General features: G+C 34.5%; 1 protein-coding gene across 3 annotated transcripts in view; it reads right to left on the reverse strand.

The window, feature by feature from the left end:
* Nucleotides 1-5,234: 5,234 nt before the first annotated feature.
* LOC115221222 (myeloperoxidase-like) overlaps nt 5,235-27,871 on the reverse strand; it is a 27,728-nt gene continuing 5,091 nt past the window's right edge. For 2 of the 3 annotated variants that reach the window (XM_029791379.2, XM_036510817.1), the window contains 12 exons: nt 26,979-27,211; nt 25,021-25,191; nt 22,502-22,529; nt 21,011-21,091; nt 19,550-19,662; nt 18,529-18,630; nt 17,482-17,598; nt 15,752-16,244; nt 12,995-13,204; nt 10,896-11,062; nt 7,597-7,699; nt 5,235-5,867 (listed from right to left, as the gene is read on the reverse strand). In XM_029791379.2, coding sequence (XP_029647239.1) covers nt 5,276-5,867; nt 7,597-7,699; nt 10,896-11,062; nt 12,995-13,204; nt 15,752-16,244; nt 17,482-17,598; nt 18,529-18,630; nt 19,550-19,662; nt 21,011-21,091; nt 22,502-22,529; nt 25,021-25,191; nt 26,979-27,211 — 2,410 coding nt within the window. In that variant the 3' untranslated portion in view covers nt 5,235-5,275. The remainder of the gene's footprint in view (nt 5,868-7,596; nt 7,700-10,895; nt 11,063-12,994; nt 13,205-15,751; nt 16,245-17,481; nt 17,599-18,528; nt 18,631-19,549; nt 19,663-21,010; nt 21,092-22,501; nt 22,530-25,020; nt 25,192-26,978; nt 27,212-27,871) is intronic. The other variant, XM_036510816.1, reaches the window with a different exon arrangement.

The following is a 27,871-nucleotide window of genomic DNA, read 5'->3' on the forward strand; positions in this document are numbered from 1 at the left end:
AAGTGGTAAAATCATAAATCTGTTTAGCGAAGCCATGTGTTCATTGTAAATGTTCTTTCTCCGTGAGAAAAGTGCTGTTGAAATATTATGGGAAATTTCCCGATTCAGGTTCGATTTTACTTTCTGCCTAAATGAAGTCACTACATTACTTACCATCCTGAGAGCTTTTAAGAAAAAGAAACCAACGATCTAGGAAGAAAAAGAAATGCATGGCTGGGGAAAAATTCTGCGTATTAGGAGAGAGGATCATTGAAGTGTATACGGGACAATTTTCTATTCGGGTAAGTCCGAATAGCGGTGTCGCTTTGAATGCAAAAATGTGCCTTGAAGGTTTTTTAGAAGCGAAATGTGTCTGGCGTTGTTGTCGTGGGTAATTGCTGGAGGTCAGCAAGAACGACAGTGAGGTACGCTGGATTCATGCACGAGATGTGCATGCAAAGAAAAGAGGTTGTTGAAAGTCTATATGAGAGTCTTAAATTTGCAGAAAAGTTCGTAGATGCTGCGGGGTCTGTACATCTGGACGAGACGAAAAATGTGTGCGTGTGTGTGTGTGTGTGTGTGTGTGTGTGTGTACCGAAAAGGTTGCATGGTGCGGGCCTCCGTATTTTCTTCAAGTTAGTTTCTGGGCAGGTGCCTAAATGAAGTCACTACACTCTTATACCGTTATCTAAACGAGTGTGTGTGCTGTACGTTTCTTATTTTAAAAGGGTGTCCGGTTAACGTTATATACGTTTGCTGACTTTACATCTTTCGAAAGATATTTTTAATCCAAAGGATGACTAAGGTGTGACTCAACAATTGCAGTCAAGCTGGTTTGTTTAAGTAATGTTTATGGGTTTTTGATTGAATGATGTATTTTCTATCCTATATTCTGCAGATATCTGGAACTAGTTTTAACGGATTGTTTTTGAAAACTCTATGATATACAAGTGGCGAATCGTTTATATTAAAAAGAGAAACCTACATTCGTGACATGCGAACATTACGAACTTGCATGGATATATTTAATTTTACGTTTTATATAAATACCACTGATGATAGAAATCAGTAGCAGCAGCATTACACTAGCTCATTTATTGGTTTCAAATTTTGACTCAAGGCCAACAATTTTGTGAGAGGTGGTAAGTCGATTAGATCGACCCCAGTGCTCAACTGGTACTTATTTTATCGACCCAGAAAGAATGAAAAGCAAAGTCGACCTCAGCGGAATTTGAACTCAGAATGTAAAGACGAACGAAATACTGCTGTGCATTTTGCCCGGTGTGCTAACGATTCTGCCAGCTCGCCACCTTCTCTGCCAATATTATTGCAAGAAAAAAGAGTACCGCTTTCTCTTTAATCAAAATTGCTTGTCCATTCACAGTACGGATTCAAACCATCCATATTTTCGAATGAATATTCTGTTGTAGCCGCTAAGAAATTGATTGACCCAGATAATGGGCTATTCTGATTGGGAAATATTATAATAGAAAGAGTATACTCATTCTTATGTTTGTTCATGAAAACTGAAAATATGAACGAATGTCCAACTTACAAGTACAATACAATATAATCAATCGCAGTTAAAATTACTGTCACCTGTTATCGGAGCTTAAACTATTGCCAAAGACATTGCCGTCTACATCGTAGCTTACAAACCATAGTAGCTTATTCTCTTACAAATCCTTCGTCTGTTGCAACAACAAAATCGCTACTGTTATTAACGTTTTAATCAGGTTGTCTTACTACGATACACGTGCTGAGCTGAACGAATACTCAAAACAGTAAACCTATTTCTACCGTTTCAATAGAAAAATAGGTGTTACAAGCCTATAAGTGCATTAGGCTAGAGTTTATCCTGGTTTCCATAGCGTATAAGCAACTGAGAGTACAAGACAGCTACCACTGCTGGCACTAACTTCCGACTGAGTGGACTGGAACAACATGAAATGATGAATTTTGCTCAGTCACAACCTTCTACCTGTCCCGTGAATCGAAAGTATTTAGTTGTGTGAAACTGACAATTGTGACTTCTAATTTCTAGCCCACGATGATATGTAAAACAAATTTATTCTCATTTTTATCATAGCGGAATCATCCTTCCAATTGGGTAACAATCAAAGTATCGAGATGTAAAATTTTGTTCTCAAAACTGCCATTTCAAAACTGTACTACAGAGTTCAAATCTCTATTGACAGGCTTTTGTACTGTATTAATTGAATTACTGTTGTCATTAACCGACATTGTGTAATTCTGTCTATATTATTTACAATAATTATTCCACCACCACGGAATACATAGGTCTACTGACTGAAAATTTTTCACAGGCTTTTCTTTATTTAGACTTATATATTCTATATATCAAACCGAAGGAATTTTATCTGTTTATTTACATCACTGTCTTTATAAAACATTTATCATGTTGGCTTGTAGCTTTTTGTTTTTGAGTTTTCTTTTTTAGTATAACCATCTTGTTTATTCTCTACATTTGGATGCCAGGAGAGGTGCGTGTTTAAGAATATCGTTACAGAACCACATTGTTTTTTGTTAGATTTCACTGCCTGGAATATCCTCATCATTCATCATCATCATCATCATTGTTCGACCGTGGTCGAGACAATGGAATTTACTATGTTACGCTAGACTTCACGGGCCATCATAGCATTACGGAGGTCCTGTTGCTGGATGCCTGTATCCCTGGAGATTACATCAGGGTAGGAGAGTGTGCGCCCTCTGGTTTTGCGAGTAGATGGCTTCCAGAGGAGAAGAGTAGAAATTACTTCTTTTTCAGCTCTACAACAATGTCCAGCAAACTGGACTCTCCTACCTTTCACAAGAGATGACACAGGTGGTAGTTTCCCATATATTTGCATTTTGGTTGGATGGCGCTTCCACGAGAGATTTTGAGCTCTCATAAGGAGGCGAGTGTAGGTTCCATCCAACCGCCTCTCAAGCTTCTTTGATAACGTCCAGGTTTCTGAGCCATATAGTAGAATTGGTTCGACTGTGGCTTTGAATATTTCAAGTTTGAAGTCTCTACTTAGATTTGATGACCAGATCTTATGCATGTCATTACAGGCTGACCAGGCCATACCCTTTCTAGTTAGAAAGTCTTTTCCAGATGATGATATGTATGACCCAAGATATTTATAATCAGAAACCATATTTAAAGGCGTACTGTTGAGAGTATGGATGATACAATCATTGTTGGACAGGCACTTGTTTATGTATTCAGTTTTGGCCTCATTGAGGTAAAGACCTACACAATTTGAGGCTTGTTCAAGAGATTGTAAAAGAGACTGGGCATTGGAGAGAGAATCACTGATAAGAGCGATGTCGTCAGCAAAGTCAGTGTCTGTCAAGTACTCAGCTGGGTGTCTGGAACTTCTTCTTGGTTTTATTTCAAAGCCCTTGCCAGAGATGGTATCAACTGACATACGTAGCACATAATCAACAACAATGATGAAAAGAAATGGGGCGAGTGTGTCTCCCTGCAGTATTCCGGCTTTGATTGAGAAAGATGATGTTTCTCCATCAGGGGTTAAGATGGTTGAAGACGTATCTGTGTAGAGGACCTTGATGGCAGAAATAATTTTGTCTGGTATCCCATAGAGCTTAAGGATTTCAAACATCTTGTACCTATCTACAGAATCGAACGCTTTAGAAAAGTCTACAAATACCATTGCAAGATCGCGATTAAATGCTTTTGATTCTTCAATAAGTCTGCGCAAGCATAGTATCTGACTCAGCGTTGAGCGCCCATGTCTGAATCCATTTTGGTTCTTTCGGAGCAAAGGTTCAACAAAAAGGACAAGACGATTTAGGATCAGTTTGTTGTACAGTTTTGCAGGAATATCCTCAATATCCTATTGAGGAATATCCTCAATAGCTTGACATCTCACAGACTGGGATAAGTAGTAACCTAATGAACCAGTAAGCACCAGGAAGACTTTTGTATATATATGAACGTGTCTATTCGTACACATGCGTGTGCGTGTATATATATACGTGCGCGCGTGCGTGTTGTTTCAGTTTATACAAATTTAAAATGATATGGATTTTTATGTTCTGTTCATTCATGTCCTAAAGTTCATCTTTCTCATAGATAGAGATCGATAATATATAACAGACTGAAAGAAAACCTCGGGCCAGTATGATCGACTAATCTCATGCAAACGAGTATGGCAAGACTGTGAAAGACTAATAAATATAAAAAAACACAAAAATTCATAATTTAGAAGATTTATTAAATCAAAATTAATCAATGAAATATAATTAATATGATATTCAAATCCTGCACACATACTTCACGCACACATTCGTACAAACACATATGCATTTTTATATACATTCATACAGATACATACGTACAAACACACATGCATTCATACATACATACAGATATATAAATGAATATATATATGTATATACACACACACACACACACCACATATATATATATATATATATATATGCATATATATATATATACATATGTTTATATGTACATACACACACATATATATATATATATATATACATATATATGTGTATATATATATGTACATATATGCATATATATATATATGTATATATACATATATATGTAAATATTCATATATATATATATATATATATATTATATATATATATATATATATAATATATATATATGTATATACATTTATATAATTTATTCAAACTTACATACTGTCCTCCCTGCATACATATATGCAAAAGTTATATAAATATTAAGTTAAGAAAATGTTATGTGATATGAGACCCTTGCTGAAATAAGGGTTATTTTAGGATAAGCATGAAAAATTATATTGTTGTTCAGTACGTTTTTCCCGATTTCGGATAAAGGAATATCGGTGAAAGAAAGCATGCAATATATGAGACAGAAAAGAGATTGGCTGTTCTGTTGCTTAGGCCAGCTGTCCAGCGGCTGGAAGAGTATCATTCATAATTAAACCAAACTCGTTGTTGTTGCCGTTGTTATTGTTGTTGTTATTGTGGTTGTTGTTGTTGGTGGTGGTGGTGGTGGGGTGGTAGTGGGGTTGTTGTTGCTGTGTTGTTATTGCTGCTGCTGTTGTTGTTGTTGTTGTTGTTGTTGTTGTTGTTGTTGTTGATGATGATGATTTTGTTACTGAATAAATTTGGGACTGTGAGGTTGTTCATGTATTTTTGTTGTTGTTGTTCTTATTCTTGTTTTCTAATGTTCACCGCGTTTGTTACAGTCATTATCTTTGTTTATGGTGATGTTATTTTTTTTAATACGGAAAAAAAAAAAATTTCACATATTGCTAATAATAACATCTAGGAAATACATGTTGAACATTTTGTAAGTAAGCCTTCCATTATATATTAAGTGTTTGGTTCTCTCAGTCAATTCCTTAATGATTTGTTCCTTGTTGATCATTGTAGACGGACTACTGGCACATGACTCCACCTCAATTGGAGCACCTTCACACTCACACGGCCGTCTGCCTGGGCCAGCTAAGCAAAGTCGGAAACGACTTCGAATGCCATTCAAACATACGGACCATGGAAAAAATACACCCCAACCATCACAAACTGTTGTTGTAGCTGTTGTAGTTGTGGTAGGAGTTGTAGTTGTGGTAGGTGTTGTGGTAGGTGTTGTAGTTGTGGTAGGTGTTGTGGTAGGTGTTGTAGTCGGTGTTGTAGTTGTGGTAGGTGTTGTAGTTGTGGTAGGTGTTGTAGTTGTGGTAGGTGTTGTAGTCGGTGTTGTAGTTGTGGTAGGTGTTGTAGTCGGTGTTGTAGTTGTGGTAGGAGTTGTAGTTGTGGTAGGTGTTGTAGTTGTGGTAGGTGTTGTAGTTGTCGTCGTTTGGATATTTAACAATTCATTACATGATACTGCAGGATTGCTGTAAAAGAAAAAGATGAAGATACTTATACATATGAAGATATTGTATTTCGGGATGGTGTTGTTTTTTTTTTTACCAAATAAACACACGCACTACATATTCATTCTTCGCTCGTTTACTACAGTTCTTATTTCAACTTATGCCCGTTGTCCGGAAATCTTTCGTTACACATCTGTGACCTCTTCAGCGACACTTTCTGTCCTTATGTGTGTTGCTGCTCCGCTTAGTCCATTCCTAGTCTGTGCGTGTTTACATATAATGAGAGATGCGTGACTTTGGAGAGTTTAATATTGTACCCTGACTTTTAATAATAATAACAATAATAATAATAATAAAAATAATAATAATAATAAAAATAATAATAATAATAACAATAATAATAATAATAATAATAATAATAATAATAATAATAATAATAATAATAATAATAATACACACACACATACACACACGTGCACATATTAAACATTTCATTGGTTAATCGCGGCACAAGCGCCTGTTCTGGCACTTTTTTTCTATATATCCATGATTTCACGAGATATTCAAGTCCCCTATGTACGAGGCGCATTCCACTTTGAACACTCCTTACTGAACACTGCTTGTCACAGCTGACTAGTTTGCAGAATATAGTTGGGGCATAAAGACAATTTGGAAATTCACTTTGCAACTTATTAAATGCTCTAAAGTGCATGTGGATTAACTTGTATGAGCTGAACATGTTTTTGCTGGCCCAAGAAGCCAAACAAAGCAAGTCCCCCGGGAAGCTCATGACGATCCTTTTTTTCGACAACAAAGGCATCATAAATATCCACTGGGTTCCCTCTGACCAGACGGTAAAAAAAAGAGTACTTTATGGAGGTTTTAAGGGAGTTCAGGAAGAGATATCAGCGCGAAAGGCCAAAGCACTTGCACCAGGGCAATACACTAGCTCACAATTCCAGCCTGGTCCTCCTTGATAGAGATGGGCATCAAAAATATCCCTCGCCCTCCTTACAGTTTCCAGTGTGAAAGAGTACTTCAGTGGCAGCAGTTTTGAAGACATTAAAGAGATGAAAGAGACTGTGACAAGGGTCCTGAACACCTTGCTTTGGAAGGCTTCCATGGGGCCTTCACAGAGTAGTTGGAGCTCTACAAGTGCGTTAAAGTTAGTGGATAAGGAGATTAGAGTTTTGTATTTCCCTAAAATTAATGTCCCCTGCAAAAGTCTGAAAACGTCTGGAATGCATCTTGTATTTATTTTGTATTACCACGTGTGAATAACACTGCCAATTACAAGGTTTCCAACGGGTTAGATATTGATTCATTGAGTTTCTGAGACGAGAGTGTCAAGAGCGTGTCTGTAACAGTGTAGAACAGATATCTCAAGAAGCTCGATTGAACAACACCGACATTTCAATCCATGTTGAATTTAATGAACACAGTGCATAACTACTACAGGAAAACATACTGACATACTTGTTTATTCACACATCAGTTCTAATGAACAGATCTATAGCCAAACACGTTCCAGCAGTGATCAATTCAACTGTTTGCATATCTTAGACGGACTGCAATTTCTAGTGTATTCCTGTTTATTTATTCATTTATTTATCGATTTATTTTAGTCAGCAGGGACTGCTTTAAAAAAGATTCGACTACTATTTTTAAGCGATCGCATTGAGGTACTCTCATTGGTTTGTGTGTCATAAAGACATTGATGAGAAAGATGATGAAAAAATGTCTAACTTACGATGCTGAAATTGGTTCAAATGCCTTTCGTTGAATACTGGTTATGGCCGTATTTCTGCAGATGATATGTGCCAGAGTGGTGCTACGAATAGCATCCAATTGCTCTGCAATAATAATAATAATAATAATAATAATAATAATAATAATAATAATAATAATAATAATAATAAACCATTGATCATGTTGTCTCCAAGTGCAGTCTTCTAGTGCCTACAGAGCATCTCAACAGGCATGATAGAGCTGCACAATATATTCACTGGGTAATTTGCAAAAGCCTGGACTTGCCAATGATAAAGACTGGTGGGAGCACAAACCACCTCCAGTGCTTGAAAATGATCACATCTCACTCCTCTGGAATTTCACCATTTAAACTGACAGAAAGATAGATGCGAATAGGCCAGACATCACATTGAAAGACTTCAGACAAAAATCATGCCTCCTCATTGATATAACTGTCCCAATCGATATAAATGTATCTGTCAAGACCTACCAAAAACTGAGCAAATATAAAGATCTTGAAATAGAAATTAGCAAAATGTGGAACCTGAAGACTAAAACAATACCTATTGTCATAGGTGCCCTGGCAAAAGGGCCTGATTGCTACCTAGTTCAGATACCAGGAAACCCCAAAATGGCAGAAATTCAAAAGATAGTGCTCATGGGAACTGCTCATATCCTACGCAAAATACTTTCTATGTAATCTCAAGTTTTAAAACAAAAATAATTTTCTTATGGTTTCTTAAACATTCTCTAGAAAAACACTAAGTACAAAACCAAATATATGGCATCCTAGGCATAACACCATCATGAACTTCCAACTTGTCTTTTGAGGTCTCTGGGTGAGACTTGGAGCCAACTTGTACAAATGTAAAGCAAAAGTCAAACAAATAATAATAATAATAATAATAATAATAATAATATTAATAATAATAATTATTATTATAATAATGACGATAACGATGATGATAGTTTCAAATGTTGGTACAAGGCCAGCAATTTCGGGGAGGGTCAAGTCGATTACAGTGTTCAACTGTTAATCATATATATATGTGTGTGTGTGTGTGTGTTTGTGTGTGTGTGTGTGTGTGTATGGGTGTGTGCGTGAGCGTGTGTATTCTTTTATACTTTTAGTTGTCTCAGTCATTTGACTGCGGCCATGCTGGAGCACCGCCTTAAAGGGTGTTAGTCGAAGAAATCGACCCCAAGACTTATTCTTTGTAAGCTTAGTACTTATTCTATCTGTCTCTTTTGTCGAACAGCTAAGTTACGGGGACATAAACACACCAGCATCGGTTGTCAAGCGATGGCGGAGGCACAAAGACACACACACACACACCACACACACACACAAACACGCATATATATATACATATATATATAAATACATACATACATGTATACATACATACATACATACATACATATATACATACATACATACATACATACATACATACACATATATATATACACATACATACACACATATATATATAATATATACGTCGGATGTAATCAATTGAACCACACGTGTATTTATCGTTATGGTAAAATCTGGCGTGTGATTGAGTGGATTTCATCCAGATAGTTTTGGCTGAGGAGCTACAAGTGGATTTTTTTGTAAGTAAAATTACATTTAATTCATTAATAGCGAAACAATTGTCCCAAAATAATCTGTATTTTTGTTATTTTTTATTTGCCCTGTTCGTGTGAGCTAACAATCGTACTGACTTTCATGGGAAACATGTATTTTTGTGGTTGAAACCTTTTGGATTAACTAGTGCTAGAGTGAGCCATATAGTGACCACTCTCTTATATTTATTTTTGTAAAAATATTATAATATATTATAAAATATTATAATAATCCAGGTTTCTCGGAGCACTGGGCCACTTGGTGTTGAATAGATATGCTATTAAATTAGTATCTAATTCTCTCACCCTTATTAATTAATTATAATTATGCTACATTTATTTCTAAATGTAGTGTTTGTTTCCGTGTAAGTTTGGCGCGCTGTTAGTAGGGGCATTTGAATTATAACGTCGGATGTAATCAATTGAACCACACGTGTATTTATCGTTATGGTAAAATCTGGCGTGTGATTGAGTGGATTTCATCCAGATAGTTTTGGCTGAGGAGCTACAAGTGGATTTTTTTGTAAGTAAAATTACATTTAATTCATTAATAGCGAAACAATTGTCCCAAAATAATCTGTATTTTTGTTATTTTTTATTTGCCCTGTTCGTGTGAGCTAACAATCGTACTGACTTTCATGGGAAACATGTATTTTTGTGGTTGAAACCTTTTGGATTAACTAGTGCTAGAGTGAGCCATATAGTGACCACTCTCTTATATTTATTTTTGTAAAAATATTATAATATATTATAAAATATTATAATAATCCAGGTTTCTCGGAGCACTGGGCCACTTGGTGTTGAATTGATATGCTATTAAATTAGTATCTAATTCTCTCACCCTTATTAATTAATTATAATATATACATGTATATTATATATACACACACATACATATACATATGTGTATATATATATATATATATATATATATTATATATATATATATATATTATATATATATGTATATATATATATATTATATATATAATATATATATATATGTAAATTACTAAGTCTCTCTAAAAGAGAACAGCGGCAGCGTTCCCGAAAATAATAGTTATCGCCATACTAATATGGCATTCTTATAAAAATAAGAATAAAGCTGTCCGCTTATTAGCTCCATGATACAGTTTGTGTATCAAATAGCTAACTTAAGGCGATGGCCTCATGGAGCTAATAAGCGGACAGCTTTATTCTTATTTTTATAAGAATGCCATATTAGTATGACGATAACTATTATATATATATGTATATATATATATATATATATATATATATATGTATATATATATTTATATATACACATATATTTATATATACATACACACACACACACGCACATATATACATACACATGCACACACACACATGCACATATATATATACATATACATATGCATATATATAGATACATATATATATACAAATATATATGTGTGTATTTATACACATATATATATATATATACGCACGCGCGCGCACACACATGCACACGCATGCACACATACTCTTATATATTTATATATACATTACATATAGCACTGTGGGGACGGTCGATATAATTGAAAACGGGTCTCTAAAATTAACATAATCGTAATCAGACGACTTTGAACACAGTGAAAACAAAAAAAAAGAAAAAAAGAAAAAATAAACGAATACACGTACGCTGTGTCAACTGTCCTGGGCCAGAATTTTCGTACCAGAATCGATCTCCAAATTTCAGTCTTTGAAATTCTTTTCCAAGAATACAGGCAACTGTAGGTCCAACTTTACCGTCCGAAAGGACTCTTTCAGAAAGTGCTCCACTTATGAGATCAATATTGAAAACATTTCTGGAAGTCAAAGAAAGGTATAGTAGAAATAAGAGAAAAATACATATATGCCTTTGTGCCTGTCGGTGTATCTGTAAAAACGTGTATGATTGTATGTGTATGTAGTGAGAGAATGTATACTCTGGTGGAGATGAGGATTATCAAACTAAATTCTCTTGTTCAATGGAATCAGAGCGGCGTCGTTGTTGTTGTTTCTACTACGCTTCTTGTTTTTCTTTAATCTTAGGTCACTTGATTGAGCAAACCAACGGCAGGTGTTATTACTGTTTTCATTTACCGTCAGTTCAGTTTTAATTGAAAATACTTACGGGTTTTTTCTATGTTATTTTTAATTAGTCACGGTTCAGTTCTTTTGAGTGGACTAATGATTGGTGATGCTTTTGTTACTTAACCCCAGATCAAGCTTAATCGATTTGAGCTCTATTTTATGCTATAATCATTTTGCCACAGACATGCGTGATCGAATAAATCTATAATAGTCGTTGTCCTCGTCCAGCAGGCTTTAAGTTGAATCGAAAGCGTTCCACTCATGACGTTCCACTCTGTCATTTTGTGTTTCAGACAGTGTATCTACAACTTCTCCATCTGTGTTCTTCTTGTCTTTGTTTTCTCTTTTAATTTTAAGATGGCAGGATGTGGTTTGGAGGAGACCCCACTGCTAGACTGCATAGAGGCATCTCTCTTCCGGGTTTATTAAGCTTCTAACAACGGAAGCACTAACAGCAACAACAACTGTTCAATGCTGACTTTCTTTTTCGGTTCAGGATTCTTCCAGTTCACTTACATGTGTCTAAATCCTAACAAAGATCATACAAAGTTGATAGGGCTATTAATTAACCCCCAATGGATAGTGAAGGTTAAAAAACAAACAATGGAAAATAAAGGAATAGCTTTTATTTAGAACTAAATACAATCGTCAATTGTATTGCGTCTCAGTCATGTTTATTTTTACTTGATCACACACACTGGAGATTAAGTTAAAAAACAAATGACTGGCGCACTTCATACAGTAAGTTTTAAAATATTGCTTTCAATTTAAAAATTTAGGAAAAAAAAAGAAAACTATTGTTTATCTTTGTTTTCTTAATCATACTTATGTATAACAAAATTATGAATATATATTTTCAAGACGACTAAACATTTGTGTGAATTTTTTAAAGCCTGAAGTTATATTTTTTAAGTCTACAACACACCTAGATACTATTTGCGACATACTCGTGCACCGTAGTGCAACGTCTCAGTACCACTCAATAGATTTCCTGTTTTGTGATAGATTAATTTGGCTCTAATGGTATGATTGCAATGTTGCTGTCCATACCCTATGACCTGCACTAATCGAGAAGTCCAATGATTAAATTCATTCCGTTCTTGATTATTTCGTCTATGTTAGGGAGATTAATACCACATTATTCAACGTGCCGCTTTTTTTAAGGACGAAAGCGTGTGCTTTGAGGGAAATTTGATTGCAATTTTCTCCAAATTGGTATTTATAAAATTTCACCATTAGTTGAAAAGAAAGTCTTGAAATAAAATTGAATCAACAAGAACAATTGCAGTATTGTGATTTTCCCCCCTCAAACGTTGTGCTTCATTCAGAAGGCCATGCTTATTTCTTCACAAGGCTATGCTTACTTCTTCACAAGGCCACAGTTTCCCCATCTCTGGACTACTTCGTGGATATAGTTTATAAGTTAAATAGTCAAACCTATAAGACAGGAGACAACAAACACATAGGTTTGGATTCAAACATTTCGGTGTGAATTTATGCGATTAAGACAAATTATTCATCAATCTGGAAGTCGGGAATATGTACTACATCTGAAAATATCACCTATAATAGACCTGTGCCTTATACAGGTGCTTGATAGTGAATTTCTAATCTGTTTAACACTTTGAACTACTACGTAAATACAGGAAATGCAGTATACTTACTTATAGGTAGACAAAAGTTCACGCTTCGCATCGATGCTGTGGTGAGGAAAGGAATGTGGATTGACGTAAGTTCTGCTGCAAAATTTCAACCAATCAGTATATAGCGGGATCCCGTGGCCACGACTACGTTGGAGCATAATGGCCACTAAGTCTCGTGGATATCCTGGTAAGACTTCCACATATTTGTTGGTGAACGACGTAGCTATATACCTAGTTTAGATGATAAAAAAAACGCACATATATTAATGCGGGGTGTAAAGAGAACAGGTGATTTAATTACAATTTTTATTGCTATTTTTCATCACCAAGTGTACATGTGTGTGTGTACACACATAATATATATATATATATATATATATATATATACATACATATATATATATATATATATATATATATATATATATACATATATATATATACATATATATATATATATATACATATATATATATATATATATATATTATATATATAATATACATACATATATATATATATACATACATATATATATATATATACATATATATATATATATACATATATATATATATACATACATATATATATATATACATATATATATATATACATACATATATATATATACATATATATATATACATACATAATATATATATATACATATATATATATATATATATATCATATATATATATATACATACATATATAATATATACATACATATATTTATATATATACATACATATATATATATATATATATAATATATATATATACATATATATATACATATATATATATATATATATATATATATATATAGACCGGAGTAACACATAAATGTGAAACAAGGTGGAAAAAAGAGTACTCAAATACCAGTGGTAGAGTAATATGCTTTATTTTAAGCAGCAGAAAATTCAACAAAATCTGTTACTCTGAGTTTCTCGTTGCCGTTCATCAGACAGTTTTTGCTAGCAAAAACTGTCTGATGAACGGCAACGAGAAACTCAGAGTAACAGATTTTGTTGAATTTTCTGCTGCTTAAAATAAAGTATATATATATATATATATATATATATATATAGTGAAAGAAAGATAGAGAGAGAGAGAGAGACAATTGTGTGTGTGTGTGTGAAGGCGTGTAAGCCCAGTGATTAGAGTTTTGCATTCACGATCGCTAGATCGTGGGTTCGATTCTCAGACCCGCCAGTGAATGTTGGCCTTAGAATATCTCAGAAGTTGAAAAAAATCATAAGCGTCAATGATAACCATCAAGGTTTACTCCGAAGGGAATGCAATAAAATTAAAAGACGATACAGTAATAAACATGAAACTACGTGATTGAAAAAGGACAACACCACAATATGTAAAAACAGTCAAATTATTATATTCGTGACAATGCGTAAAGACGAATTATGTTGCAGAAATTAGTAATCAATTAACAACGCAATCAAATTGATGCGGATTCGAAAGATAATGCTACCCAACTAAAAGTTAAACTGACTAAATTAATTACAGTGATAAACGAACAAACAAGAAACATCCATCCCCTTAATACCATGCGTGGAAGAGGTATTCAGCCTAGCACGTATATATCCGGAACTTCACCCATAATATTTGAAAACAATACACTAACTCAGAATCGCTAAGTAATTAGACAGCAATACATCGAATTATATAGATATATATACCGTAGAAATATAGCATAATCTTAAAAAGTATTCCCAAAGACCCTGGAAGAAACCAACAAAGTAGGCAACATTTCCATCTTTAGACGCAGAAAATCTGTTTAAATGTGTTTCAGTTGCAGAAAATGACCGAAATCATATTAAATAATCCTTTCTAACTTGGGCACAAAGCTTGAAATTTTGGTGGGCATGGAATCTAGTCGATTACATCGAGCCCTCAGCGCTCAAATGGTATTTCTTTGACCGACCCCGAAAGGATGAACGGCGGAATTTGAACTCAGAACGCAAAGACAGCAGAGATGCCGCTAAGCATTTTGCGTCGTAGTAACGTTTCTGCCAGTTCGCCGCCTTAATTTTATTAAATAACGATATAAACACATACAAATAAGCTGCCTATGATACCACTTAAAATATTGGTTTCAAATTTGGAACAAGGCCAGTAATTTTCGGGGAGGGGTTCAAGTTGATTACATCGAACCCAGTGCTGAAATAGGGATGAAACTGCAAAGTCGACCTCGCCGAAATTTGAACTCAGGACGTAAAGACGGACGGAATATCGCTAAGCATTTTGCGCGGCGTGATAACGGCTCTGCCAGCTCGCTGCCTTAATTCTAGCTAAAATGTCAAAATGTAGTCCACACGGTAAATTGTATTTAAAAAATGCGAGTGGCTGTTTCATGCTTAAAAGCTACATTTATAGCATTTTTGTCGTTACACTACGAAACAATGTGGTACCGAGACATAAACATAAGATGCACACTAGATGCTACCGCGTGATAATGGGTCTGTGTATGTAATGTATGCAGGTATATAAAGTATGTAATGTATATATGCATACAGAACAATTTCCATTTTCATTTTTCCAATAAAATATAGTACTAGCCAAATATTAGGGGACAGTCTAATCGATTGATTCTAAACGATTAATTCTTCCTTCGAACTTGTGGCTTTACATATAAGTAAGAAATCATTATTATGAACCATGGCCAATCACCAGCTCAATGATGTTATCGCAGAAAGAAAAAGCTTGACAGAACGTTTGTGAAGTTAAGATAAATAATAAATGAGATGATAATTACTGATCAAAACGTTGAGCATGGTCGGTAAGCAAGCCTTTTGTAATAGGTGTAACGGCATCAACATTTTTATAAAACACATCTGGATTATAGAAACTCATTGGTTTCGTTTCGGCGTTGAACGTGTATGTGTCTCGAAACATCGTAGTAGCGGTCATTGTCATGATCATGCCGAAAATATTACTGGCTGAAGCGCTCATTCCGGGGTTATAATTGTTTGTGTAACCGGAAGCTTGCACGTTCAGTTGGTTAGCAGCCATCACAGTCGGTCCCAAAATCAAAGGCAAGTATTCATTGTATGTGATGTGTTGAATTTCAGCGATGACCATTTTACGTGTTTCTTGAAAGATCTTTTCGTCGTTCCAGGCGAGGTTGGCAATTTTCAATTCCTTGGCGAGGTTGGCATTTTTAAATTCCTTGGCGAGTCGGTTGTGTTCACGAACGAATAACATGTTGAGAGCTGTGGCTAACGGTTGTTCATTTATTCTCTTATCACCTGTTGTAATAATAATAATAATAATAATAATAATAATAATAATAATAATATAATAATAATAATATTAATAATAATTTCTTTGTTGGCTTCAAGGGCCCCCAGAAAAACATAAGGACTTTACACAAAACCAACAAGGGACGGTGGGATAATAAACACCCCGATGCAATACCAGGCACAATGCCCTGATGCAATACCAGGCAGTGGCTCTCATGGCCTCTGATTGGAAGTGTCATCATGTATATGTTTTGTCTTGGTATTAAAGATGGACTACAGCAAATATTCTGCTCAAATCAACAAATTTGCTCGTCAGTTGTTTGACCATAACCATTTGAGCATGTCCCTTAGTAGCTGACAATTTGTGCATCTCTGATCACGAGCAGAAGTAGTGGGGGAACATCATAGCCGTGTGTTGAAAGGAATTCTTTGGAAACATGGGTAGTTCGTTCAACATCCTTAAACAATCCTTATTCAGGGACCTTTAGAGCGGGATGGGTTACTCGACCAGAAGAAACTTCTAACAGGGTCCCACCTGCAAGGTCATGCGTTGTTTATCTTGATATGAGATCACCATGTCGCGCACATATGGTTGTGATGTATGTGCCTGGTGTACCCTTATCAGACGGGTAGTCATGATGGATATACCAGTGTCACTTTGATGGCATGCATTGCTCTCTCACTCAATAATAATAATAATAATAATAATAATAATAATAATAATAATAATAATAATAATAGTAATAATAATAATAATAATAATATGTAGCGAACTACCTCCACTGGAAATATGTGTAAATAAATGTCGTAAAATATTTGATATCCAGGTCTTGGACACGAATGATTGAAAATCTTTCTCTAAGTGTAAAAACCTGAATATAGAAATACTGAGCTGTGAAACATGGACATAAGAATAGGATATGTAATTCTAAAAACAATGAGCAGAAAACTAAAACAATCGAAAAATTGCCGAATAAATTTTCTATGTGTGAGGTTCAAAATGTAGCACTCCAAGGAAGTGGTTATATTTTTCAAATAAGCATCGATAACAACAAGTGTAATTTCGTAGTTCTTTGAGCAGCCGCTGAGCGTCAACGAAATGATGAATATTACTTTTGAGTCAGAGAAACACTGCAAAAGTCTGAAGGTACATGACATCCTAAATGTTGATCTACCACATATGAATATGATACAAGGTTATGGATAAAATGGTTTTTAATAAAGAGAAAGAACATTAGCTTACCTCCTAGAAAGCAAAATGCGTTGTTTGTGTTTGGGTTAGGTAAATGGCAATTCACTGTGTTTAAGAAATCTCTCATTAAAAGTTCTCCGTTGGCATTGGTTGTGGTTCTTAGAGTACCTAAATTTTAATGGTAAAAAATAAAAACAACGAATAAGTAAACAAATCTTCTAATCATTGTTAGGTGAGTCTAAAACAAAACGAAGGTGACGGATGAAAAGTGTTTTAGATTTGTTTGATAAGAGTTTATCTGGGACTATATAACGTTTTCTTTACTTGCTGAGATAGTGCCTATGGCTTTTACAGACACTTCTAGATCAGTGAGATATTTGCTATTAACATTCCTCTCAATCTTACAGTGACCGACAGTTTAACACCGAGAGAATGTTTTGATCAATGATCATAGAGGGAATTCCAAGGGGCAGATGTTCTGAGGCGTGCAGACAGCACTAGGTGTAATCATAAAAGTAGATCTGAGAGAGAACACAAGAACGATAGGAAGAGGAAAGACAAAAAAGTCAGTGAGAGGATGAGTGCGCTTGAGGGTCAGAGTCTGGAGCGGGTGAGTAGTGACACAATGCCAATCAGTCGAGAGACTCTAAAAAATGTTTTTTTATACATGTGCGTGCGTGTACGTGTGTGCGTGTGTGCCTATGTGTGTGTGTGTGTGTGTGTGTGTGTGTGTGTGTGTGTGTGTGTGTGCGTGCGCGCAGTAGCAGCAAGAGCGGCACCGTCCCAGCTGTGAGAACAATACTCTGCGGGCTTCACCTGCGTTTCGTAGAGTATAACTGAAAATAATAAACTAAAATTCACGAGACGTTCCCAAGCAATTAAACATACGAATCTGTGTGTGTATGTGTGTGTGTGCATACATATATATATAATATATATATATATATATATATATATAATATATATATATATATATATATATATATATTAGTTTGGTAATATGAACAGGAGAAATGAGAACTCAATACACACACACGCACATACACACACACACGCGCGCGCGCAAACAGATGTATAACAAAAATATCGCTCACTTACCGTCTACTCCTGTTCTCAGCATTGACGTAATTGCTGAATTGGAACCATAAATTACAGAGCCGTCAAGGAACTGGGTATTTAAGTTTCGCTGTTGACGAGAACCTAGTTATAAACCATACACAGATGTTACATTTTAATATGTATCTCTTACACCAATTAAATTTTTTTATCCAATTCAAATTCAAGCTGAATACTATTATGATAAACGAATATCTAAATTTTTGCGTAGATAGTCTTTGGCAGATCTTATCGCAATGACCGACAGTTTAACACTGAGAAAAGAATGATGTTTTGATCAACATGACACCGTGTGCGAATTCATAGAAATATACTGGTCGCTTTACAAGCTAGATACAGTAGACGAATATCCTTCAGATTACGCCATACCGACTTAAAAGAAAATACGCAATATACAAAAAGACTAGAGTGGCACGGCTGGAACGCCTTTAATCGTAGGCCTTCTGAAACAAGGACTGACCTCAGGCTAAACGAAGTTGATGTGAGCTTAATACCTTTGTAAGAATTATTTTTACTAAGTGAGCAGACAGCAAACTTTTTCTTTATTAGATAATGAACTTAAGATCTTTTAATGTGGCTAGGAAGCTGTAAAGTCGAGATCTTTCAAGATAGGTACTAGGCAGGGAACAAAAGGTCTTTTAATGTAGTTGTCAGAAGTAAATAGGGATATTTTGATGTAGCTAGAAGACAGTAAAGTCGAGAACTTTAAGGCGAGCAGGTAGTAAACTCGAGGTCTTTTAATATGGTTGGCGGTCATTTAATGTTGCCGTTAGATAGTAAACAAGGATATTTTAATGTCATTGGCAGACAGTAAGCATGTGATACACTGGCAATATAGAGTTATATTTCGTAAAATATTAAGATACGATAAGGCATGAGACCGTTTATCTAATAGCTGAAGAATCAATAATCAATCATATATACAGTGGCTGAACGAGTGGTACTTGAAAAACACAATTACTAGAATCGTAGTTAAGAAAGAAGTAGAAAGCTGAGTACTTACTGAGTTTGCAATCTAAATTTGGAGTATTTGTGGAACGAGTATAAGGCATACAGCGATAGTTTGGCGGAAGTTTTGGATCTCCTTTTGGTATTTGTATGGATAGACAAATAGATCTGCAAATAGAAATACGCTTCAGTTATTTAGTGTTCTATTGCTGAAGAATATGGCGTACGTAAAATGCGATATTACAAGGACTTCATTCCGAGATTGAGCATAGTTGACTAATACTCCATCTCGATATAGTTTGTACAATCAAGGGAATAACTGAGAAAAACTGAAGGTCTGCATCGGCAACAATCTTGCTTATAAAGATTATGAACTTTATTTTTTTAACAGAATTTAGTACTTAATGTAAGGGAATGTCTATTAAGTTAAAACCTTTGTAGCACTTAAAATGATATATATATATATACATAATAAGAGTAGAAATTTATATTATTAAATAATATCAATTTCAACTAGTGGTCAGCATGCTTAAAAACGTCCGAGGACCGATATAAATATATATATACACACACACAAATATATATATATATAATATATATATATATATATATATATATATATATATATATATATATATGTATAGATAGATAGATAAATAAATACAATTTATATTTATGTATATATATATACATATGTGTGTGTGTGTGTGTGTGTGTGTGTGTGTGTGTGTATAAATTAAAGAAGAACCACCATGTAGCAATTCAACAATAATCAAATCATACCATATAGAAAAAAATTATACGATAAAACATATACCTATAATCAAGTAAAGTTCAAAACAATAAATAAATAGTATATAATTAGTAAAAAGACTACACGTGTTTCGTGTAGTCTTTTCTTGAAAACATAGCCACGAAACACGTGTAGTCTTTTTACTAATTATATACTATTTATTCATTGTTTTGAATTTTACTTGATTTTAAGTATATGTTTTATCGCATATTTAATTTTTTCTCTATATGGTACGATTTAATTATATTATTGTTGATTTGCTACATGGTGGTTCTTTTCTCGCCCATTGTATGTATTTTACTTTTTCTTTTGTTTGTCTACTGTACGAAACGTAGAGCACATTTAATTCATTTTCTTTTTTTCTAGCGTTAAATTAATATAAACTTTGAGTTTTTGTTGGACTTTCAATTACACACACACACACGCACACACACGCGCACACACACATACACACACGGAGGGACTGTGATTGAGAAATGTAGCATATAAAAGGCTTACATATATATTACTGTATGGTGCAAAGAGAAGAATTATCTAACTATTTTTCAGGTAAGGAAAAATATTTAGTCGGGAGAAATATATGTCTATTCAGCAGACATTTATTGCCAACATCAATGGGAAAGTTGAAGTTAGACTCAGAATTTATCTTATTGATAAGGTAACTGGTAGGGGACAGACACCTGAGACAGCTTGAACATTAATAGAATATAGTCATTAACTTACTTGACGGCTTGAGTCATTTGATAAAGCCTGACCTCATCTGCTCGAGTTAATGCATAGAAAGTAGAACGGAATCGGTTGAAGCTGGAAATGGGGAAAATTTAATGATTAAATTAAATATTCTGTGAATTGACAATATCTTTGAAAATACAAAAATCATACTACAGTATTTAGATTCCCACCTTTCATTACACTCAGTGTTGTTTATTTTCACATAATGTTGTTTAGCCATTTGGTCATAATCAACCCTGCTGATCTTACAATCTCCAGCTGAGACCATTTTGTCTTTTCAGAGGTATGTAGGTGTGCATGAAGCAATATGTTTTTATTCTAATGATAACATGATAACAGGACATGTGATCTAAAGGATATTGGTAGTCTACCAAGCAACTCGAGAAGAGGTACACTCGTTGCGGTGGTTATTGGTACTACAGCTATTACTTTTGTTCAAACCAGACTGAACAGTCTTATGATCAAAGTGGTGCCAGCAGAGACTATCTCGTCTTTTGCGATATCAGGGACTTCATTGTTCAAAATGCCCCACTTTTTTCAGACGCTAGGAAGATATGGCTGTTGTTTCTAGGAAATCTAGCAACCAAGTAAAGGTTTCCTCAGTGGTTAGCGTTATTCCTATTTAGACACAGCCAAAACCATCTGATCTAAGATGTTTAAGCTATAACCATTCTGCCTTCTAGAATATCAGAAATATCAGAGACTATATCGCCCAATATATACAACATTCTTTATTTAAGACAAAAGAGTATGATTCGTGAGAGATTTGAAGCTAAATAGAACAGATAGAGCAACCTCACAGAAGCTTGAAATTATACCAGAAAATTTTCATTTCCCTTCAGGGGCAGACTTGAACAATCGATTTGAAAGATGCACTTCGTAAATACGTCTTAGATTAGAAAATTTAAGATGTAAAGATATTTATTTTCTAAGTTTTATTTTCCGTTATTCCATACTAATTTTGAACCAACGCTTTTACATGCTTCACATACTTCAATTATATCCATGTGTGAGATAACGAGAGTGATTTTTTAAAATTATGTTTGTCTTTCGAATCACCCTGTTTCATGAATTTGTGTACATATGCGTATATATGCGTATATATGCGTTTGCCACACTACTCACACCTACAATATAAGCCATGAGTTGACCTATAACTGATCCGACCTGAGTCTCATAAACTTAGAAATAACAACAATAACATAAAAATCTTCTTAATCTTGTTACATATTCAAGAAACCTCACCTTTACATACCGACTAAGAATAACCGTCTTGCCTAAATATACAGATAAAAGATTTAAGTATTTACAAATTCTAGTTATTTTTATCTTAAATCATTTACTACATCCACTGAAAAAAGGAAACTATATTGAGATCAGACAAGCTGTCTGCTATAATCCTTCCAAACCTACATATTTTTCTAATTTACCTGTCAGGAAAATAATCAACAATTATTTACAATGAAATATAAAAAGACTTACTCAGTCTGTATACGGCAACAGTCAACATCTGAAACATAAAAGGAAAATAAGAATGACGTATTTAGAAATATTGCAAAATAATATTATGATCGCATTATAACAAATGCCTATTTTTACTGATATATATATATATATATATATATATAATATATATATATATATATATATATATATATATATACGCATATATATATATACACACACACATATATATATATATATATATATATATATATACGCATATATATATATATATATATATATACACGCATATATATATACACACACATACATACATGTATATTATTTCTTTATTGCCCACAAGGGGCTAAACATAGAGGGGACAAACAAAGACAGACAAAGGGATTAAGTCGATTATGTCGACCCCAGTGCGTAACTGGTACTTAATTTTTTGACCCCGAAAGGATGAAAGCCAAAGTCGACCTCGGCGGAATTTGAACTCAGAATGTAACGGCAAACGAAATACCTATTTCTTTACTACTCACAAGGGGCTAAACACAGAGAGGACAAACAAGGACAGACACACGGATTAAGTCGATTATGTCGACCCCAGTGCGTAACTGGTACTTAATTTATTGACTCCGAAAGGATGAAAGGCAAAGTCGACCTCGGCGGAATTTGAACTCAGAACGTAGCGACAGACGAAATACCGCTAAACATTTCGCCCGGCGTGCTAACGGTTCTGCCAGCTCGAGGAGAGAAAGATTCAGAGAATTTAGGCAAGTAGAGAGAGTGAAAGTTGTGTAGTCGTTCGATGACAGGCCATACTTGAAGTTAGAAACAGACAGATGTGCTCTTCTAGTGAGAGGCCAAGTAAAAGATGTAGAACCGAATTTGGTTACTATATTTATATTTGTTGGAAAGCTGGATATAGTTCACAGAGCAATGGAAATTATTGGGTTTATCACTTGAACTGCATTTAACCCAAGAATGTTCCCTTAATAGAATTTAACTAAGTGTGACAGTAGACTCTCATAAATTACTAATTACAAAAGCTGAGAACACTAGAAAGGAACTGATAGAAAAATCTACATTCTGTTTCGAATCCGGGTTAAGAATCTAGAATGCTATTCGTTACACACACATACACACACATTAGCTATTCAGAAAAGAAGTATATATACTTTTTAACAACCGATAACTCACTGATTTTTCATTTCTTTTTGAAATTTAACCTATTAGAGATAATGAAGGGACCTAGATTAAGCTTTGAACAAAGGAAATGTGTCCTAAAGTGCGAATGGAAGTTTGAAAGTGCAGTGACAGATCCACGAATTAGAGATGAATTTGAAACATATGGAACTGTTCAAAATGTCCACAAGAAACGTTCTGAAAGACCGCAAACATGAATAAACTTTGCAAAGCAAGAAAAGCTACTACAAACGTATTGCCAGAGTTCAAGAAAGTCTGGGTGGCAAGCGTGTCGTGTGACAGGAATTTGAAAATCAAACACAATCGAATTTTGAAGTGCTGTCATTGGAAAAGTTAGACTCCATGAATTGTCCATATTCTAAATGAAAATGATTCGGATCGAACAGGAGAATTTAGCGTGTGGTATTTGGCAAAATGTGTAGAAAATGCACACTTTCCAACAAAGATTGTTTTGAGCGATGAGGCTACATTTTGCATTAAATGGTTTAATTGCACCAAGAGACCTGAGAACCAGTATATTACGGAGGGACATCATATTAATTTACCAGGAGTTACAATACGGTACGGTGCGACTTAAAATCAAAAAGATTAATTGAACTATTCTTTTTTGAAGATATTGTAACTGATCCAACTTGCTGCGGAAATCAGTTTTCTTAAGCAATCAAAAAGATTTTGAAGATGCAGAGTTTATTTTCAGCAAAATAGAGTACTACACACACTTCATAGTAAGGGCCTATCTTGATGAGATTTTGTCAAACAGATAGATTGGGCGAGGAAATTCAGTAGAATATGTCTGCGTTCATCGGACAAGACTTTTATAATGTGAACCAGTTGAATTTTACGGTATAAAACCGGCAACAGACAAATTGAAAGAAGCCATTGAATGAGAATTACGATTCTGTTGCTTCGAGGTATCAGCAGGGTCTGGACCAGAACGGTCATCAGTTTGAAACAAACTTTAAAAAAAAATTAATTCTATCAGCAGATTATAATAAATTTTGATAATGAAATCCATCTTAATAAATATTGATTAATCATTCAAAATGTGTATACATTTTCGGAGGACACCTTGTATATCTGCACACACACGCATATACGTGCGTGTACATAGAGAGGGATAAAGTTGGTAAGAGAGAAAGTGAGAGGAGCAGAAAGACGAAAACGGGTAGGTAGGTAGGTAGGTAGGTAGGTAGGTAGGTAAGTAGGTAGGTAGGCAGGTAGGTAGGTAGGTAGGTAGGTAGGTAGGCAGGCAGGCAGGCAGGCAGGCAGGCTGGTAGACAGGATGATAGATAGGTAGGTAGGTGAAAAAGGTAAGTAGATACAGAAATATAAAAATAGGTACATACTGTTCATAGTGTCCACTAGTTGTATATCATAATTAAGGAACTGTGTAAAAGCAGCGACCATGTGAGTCAGACTGGTATCAGGTTTATTAATATTCTTGAAAAGTTTGTAGCTCACACACCGTGTATTTGGAAGATGGGTGTTTTTATAGTGAAGACGGGGCTTATTTACTCCTGAAAAGAAATCAATACTTGTTCTTCAGTGTGTGAAATCAGGAATCTGACAGAGTTGGCGGTTTATATCGCTAGCTTAAGTTTATTCTATAGAATAAAGTCACCATGAGGGGAGCTCCATTGCAATGTCGAAGATTGGATCGTTAGTTTCTTTCGTATCGTAACATTCCAAGACATATGAAAAGCGACAAGTGCTGATCGTCTTGGGTGGTAGGCTTCAGATGATTTTTAAGCCTCGCCTTCTGCGATGAATCTAAGGTCATAGGCTTTCTAACACATCTTTGATAAAAGGTATTACGGTCGTGACTACTCAATCTTTCTCTCAGATTATATGATTAAATTATCTAATGCCCCCACCCACACACATTTAAAAAAACAGTAGCGTACATTTTTGAGGGAGATTTGCTTGCTATTTCTAGCACGCCGAGCAACCATGCAAATGGCTGTCATAACATTCAATAGTAATTATATTAATGCAGTGACTTGGTCGAACTTCTTGAACTTATTAACCTCAGTTTTGAGTAGTATTTGACTATTACCCTTCAGTATCTCTTTTTCTCGCAGGTGTTATTGTTTTATTAAGGTAGTATCCCGCTATTTTCTACTCCATACATGTGTAAATTCATGGCAGTTGGCTTAAAAAGATCGACGGTGTATATTGACTATGGCATACATTATAAGCTTGCGACTTCAAGAAGGGTAAATTCAGTGCATAAGAAATATCTATAGTTTGTAACAGCTTATTCAGACGTATGTGCTGTGAACAAGTGTCTGATTCTTTTTCCTTTTCTTTCTTTTTTTTTGTCTTTTTAATATTTTACACTCATTACAATTAATTATAATATCGTATTTATTATATTTCTAAAATTTAAATAGTTCACATTATATTTTAAGACGTCAAATATTAAATATTCTTCCGTGTTGATTTACGTAACAGAAAAATACTTCTATTATTTCTGTGGACATATAAATCAACCAATGATTTATATGTTCATACTAACACCAATGAGAAGGACAGCACTCATAGCTGCTTTCAGGCCCTTTATACTGGTTGTTGGAAAGGTGAAAATTGCACTCTCAAAGGAGACCTGGCTTGAATACTTACAGCAGAGTGAACTCCGTTGAAATTATTGTTATATTCCGAAACAGAACTATCGAAACAAAATTTAAAATGTATGGTAGCACATTTTATAGTTCTCGTTATTATCGCAACGCAACTCTTCAGTTTATAATTATTATAACTATTCTGTATTTCCAATGTTAAACTAATGTCTCTCATGTATATTGGAAATAGTTAAGCCACATACTTCATCTAATCTAAATGTTGGTAGGTAGAGTATTTTCTTTTTCAAGTATTTAGCTAAAGAAATGTAGTAAAATAAAGATAATGATTTTCAAAACAGAAAAAATGCAAGCAAGGACAACGAAAACAAAGATGTTCTCTTTAACCAAAATAAAAGTAGTTGTTTATTGGTTGCTTCCTAGTAAACATTACAGAAATCATAGAAGTTTACTTGGTGCAGATTTGAAATTTTACAGACTAGGTCTCCTATTAAATTTTGTTGGTTTCATTTAAGGTATAAATATGTGGAGAGGGAAGTAATCTTTTTTTATATATTCCAGTTTTGTAATACTCGTTGAATAAGAATAAGACATGCAAAATAGTATGGTGGAAAATTAAAAAAAAACGATAACTTGAGAGATTTTTTTTTCAGTTGAATAATGTAACTGCTATTAACTGTCGCCATATGACGGATGATCTTGCAGTTCAAAAATCTTTTACTTACCATCATCGTATTGGGAAGACATCATTCGTGCGAAAGTCGTTTCGCTTTTCCCTATATAAGCATTCTGGAGATTATTACAAGAGCCATCAGCTGTTCGATAAATATCTGCAGTGTTGCAAATGAGTTTGTGTCTATATTCACAAGTAGAATGGACGCCGGGAGGAGCTGCAAAATGTTTCAAGAATCCATCGGCAAACATAGGTGGGACGCTGTGTCTATACTGTGTCCAGTAGCTACGAGATTAACGATTAGAAAAGAAAAAGCATTCAAATATTAATAATAAAGAAGATAGAATTCAACTTAGGTCAAAACAATAATCATACATCTGAAGTGGAGGAATTGATTTGGCCCAACGAGCGAAGCTAAATATTTCGATACGAAAACATATTCTTTGAGGAACTTTATATTCAAAAATTTACTTAACATTCATTTCACGCTCAAAACATTAACTGAAAAACCTGAACAATTTACTATAATATGCTATGAAAATGTGGTACTACGTCGGGTATGTATAGGCTGTGTTATTTTATTGCGGGAGAAGATTGATTGCATTTTTATCGCTTAGCCAGGAGGAAAGGCAATGTCCCTGACACTACCTTTCATGGCATCCAAAAGAGGAAGGAATCGTCAAATGAGAGATCTCACTCGACTCGAATGTTTGCAACAAGTTATTTCCACAGACCAGGTGTTGGTATTAAAAACGGTCGAGGGATTAAGTGATTCTTCCAAGTAGTATGTATATATATATATATATATATATAGTTTGCCAGGGTATCGTGAAATGGCACATACTTGGATTTGTTGGAATGTTTTTTTTAAATATTTAATTCGTGCATACATTCATCTGATGAAAACGGTTATTTTTTCACATGATGTAATAACTCTAATTATCA

This window comes from Octopus sinensis, linkage group LG18, assembly GCF_006345805.1.
Source record: "Octopus sinensis linkage group LG18, ASM634580v1, whole genome shotgun sequence".
NCBI classification, from domain to species: Eukaryota; Metazoa; Mollusca; class Cephalopoda; order Octopoda; family Octopodidae; genus Octopus; species Octopus sinensis.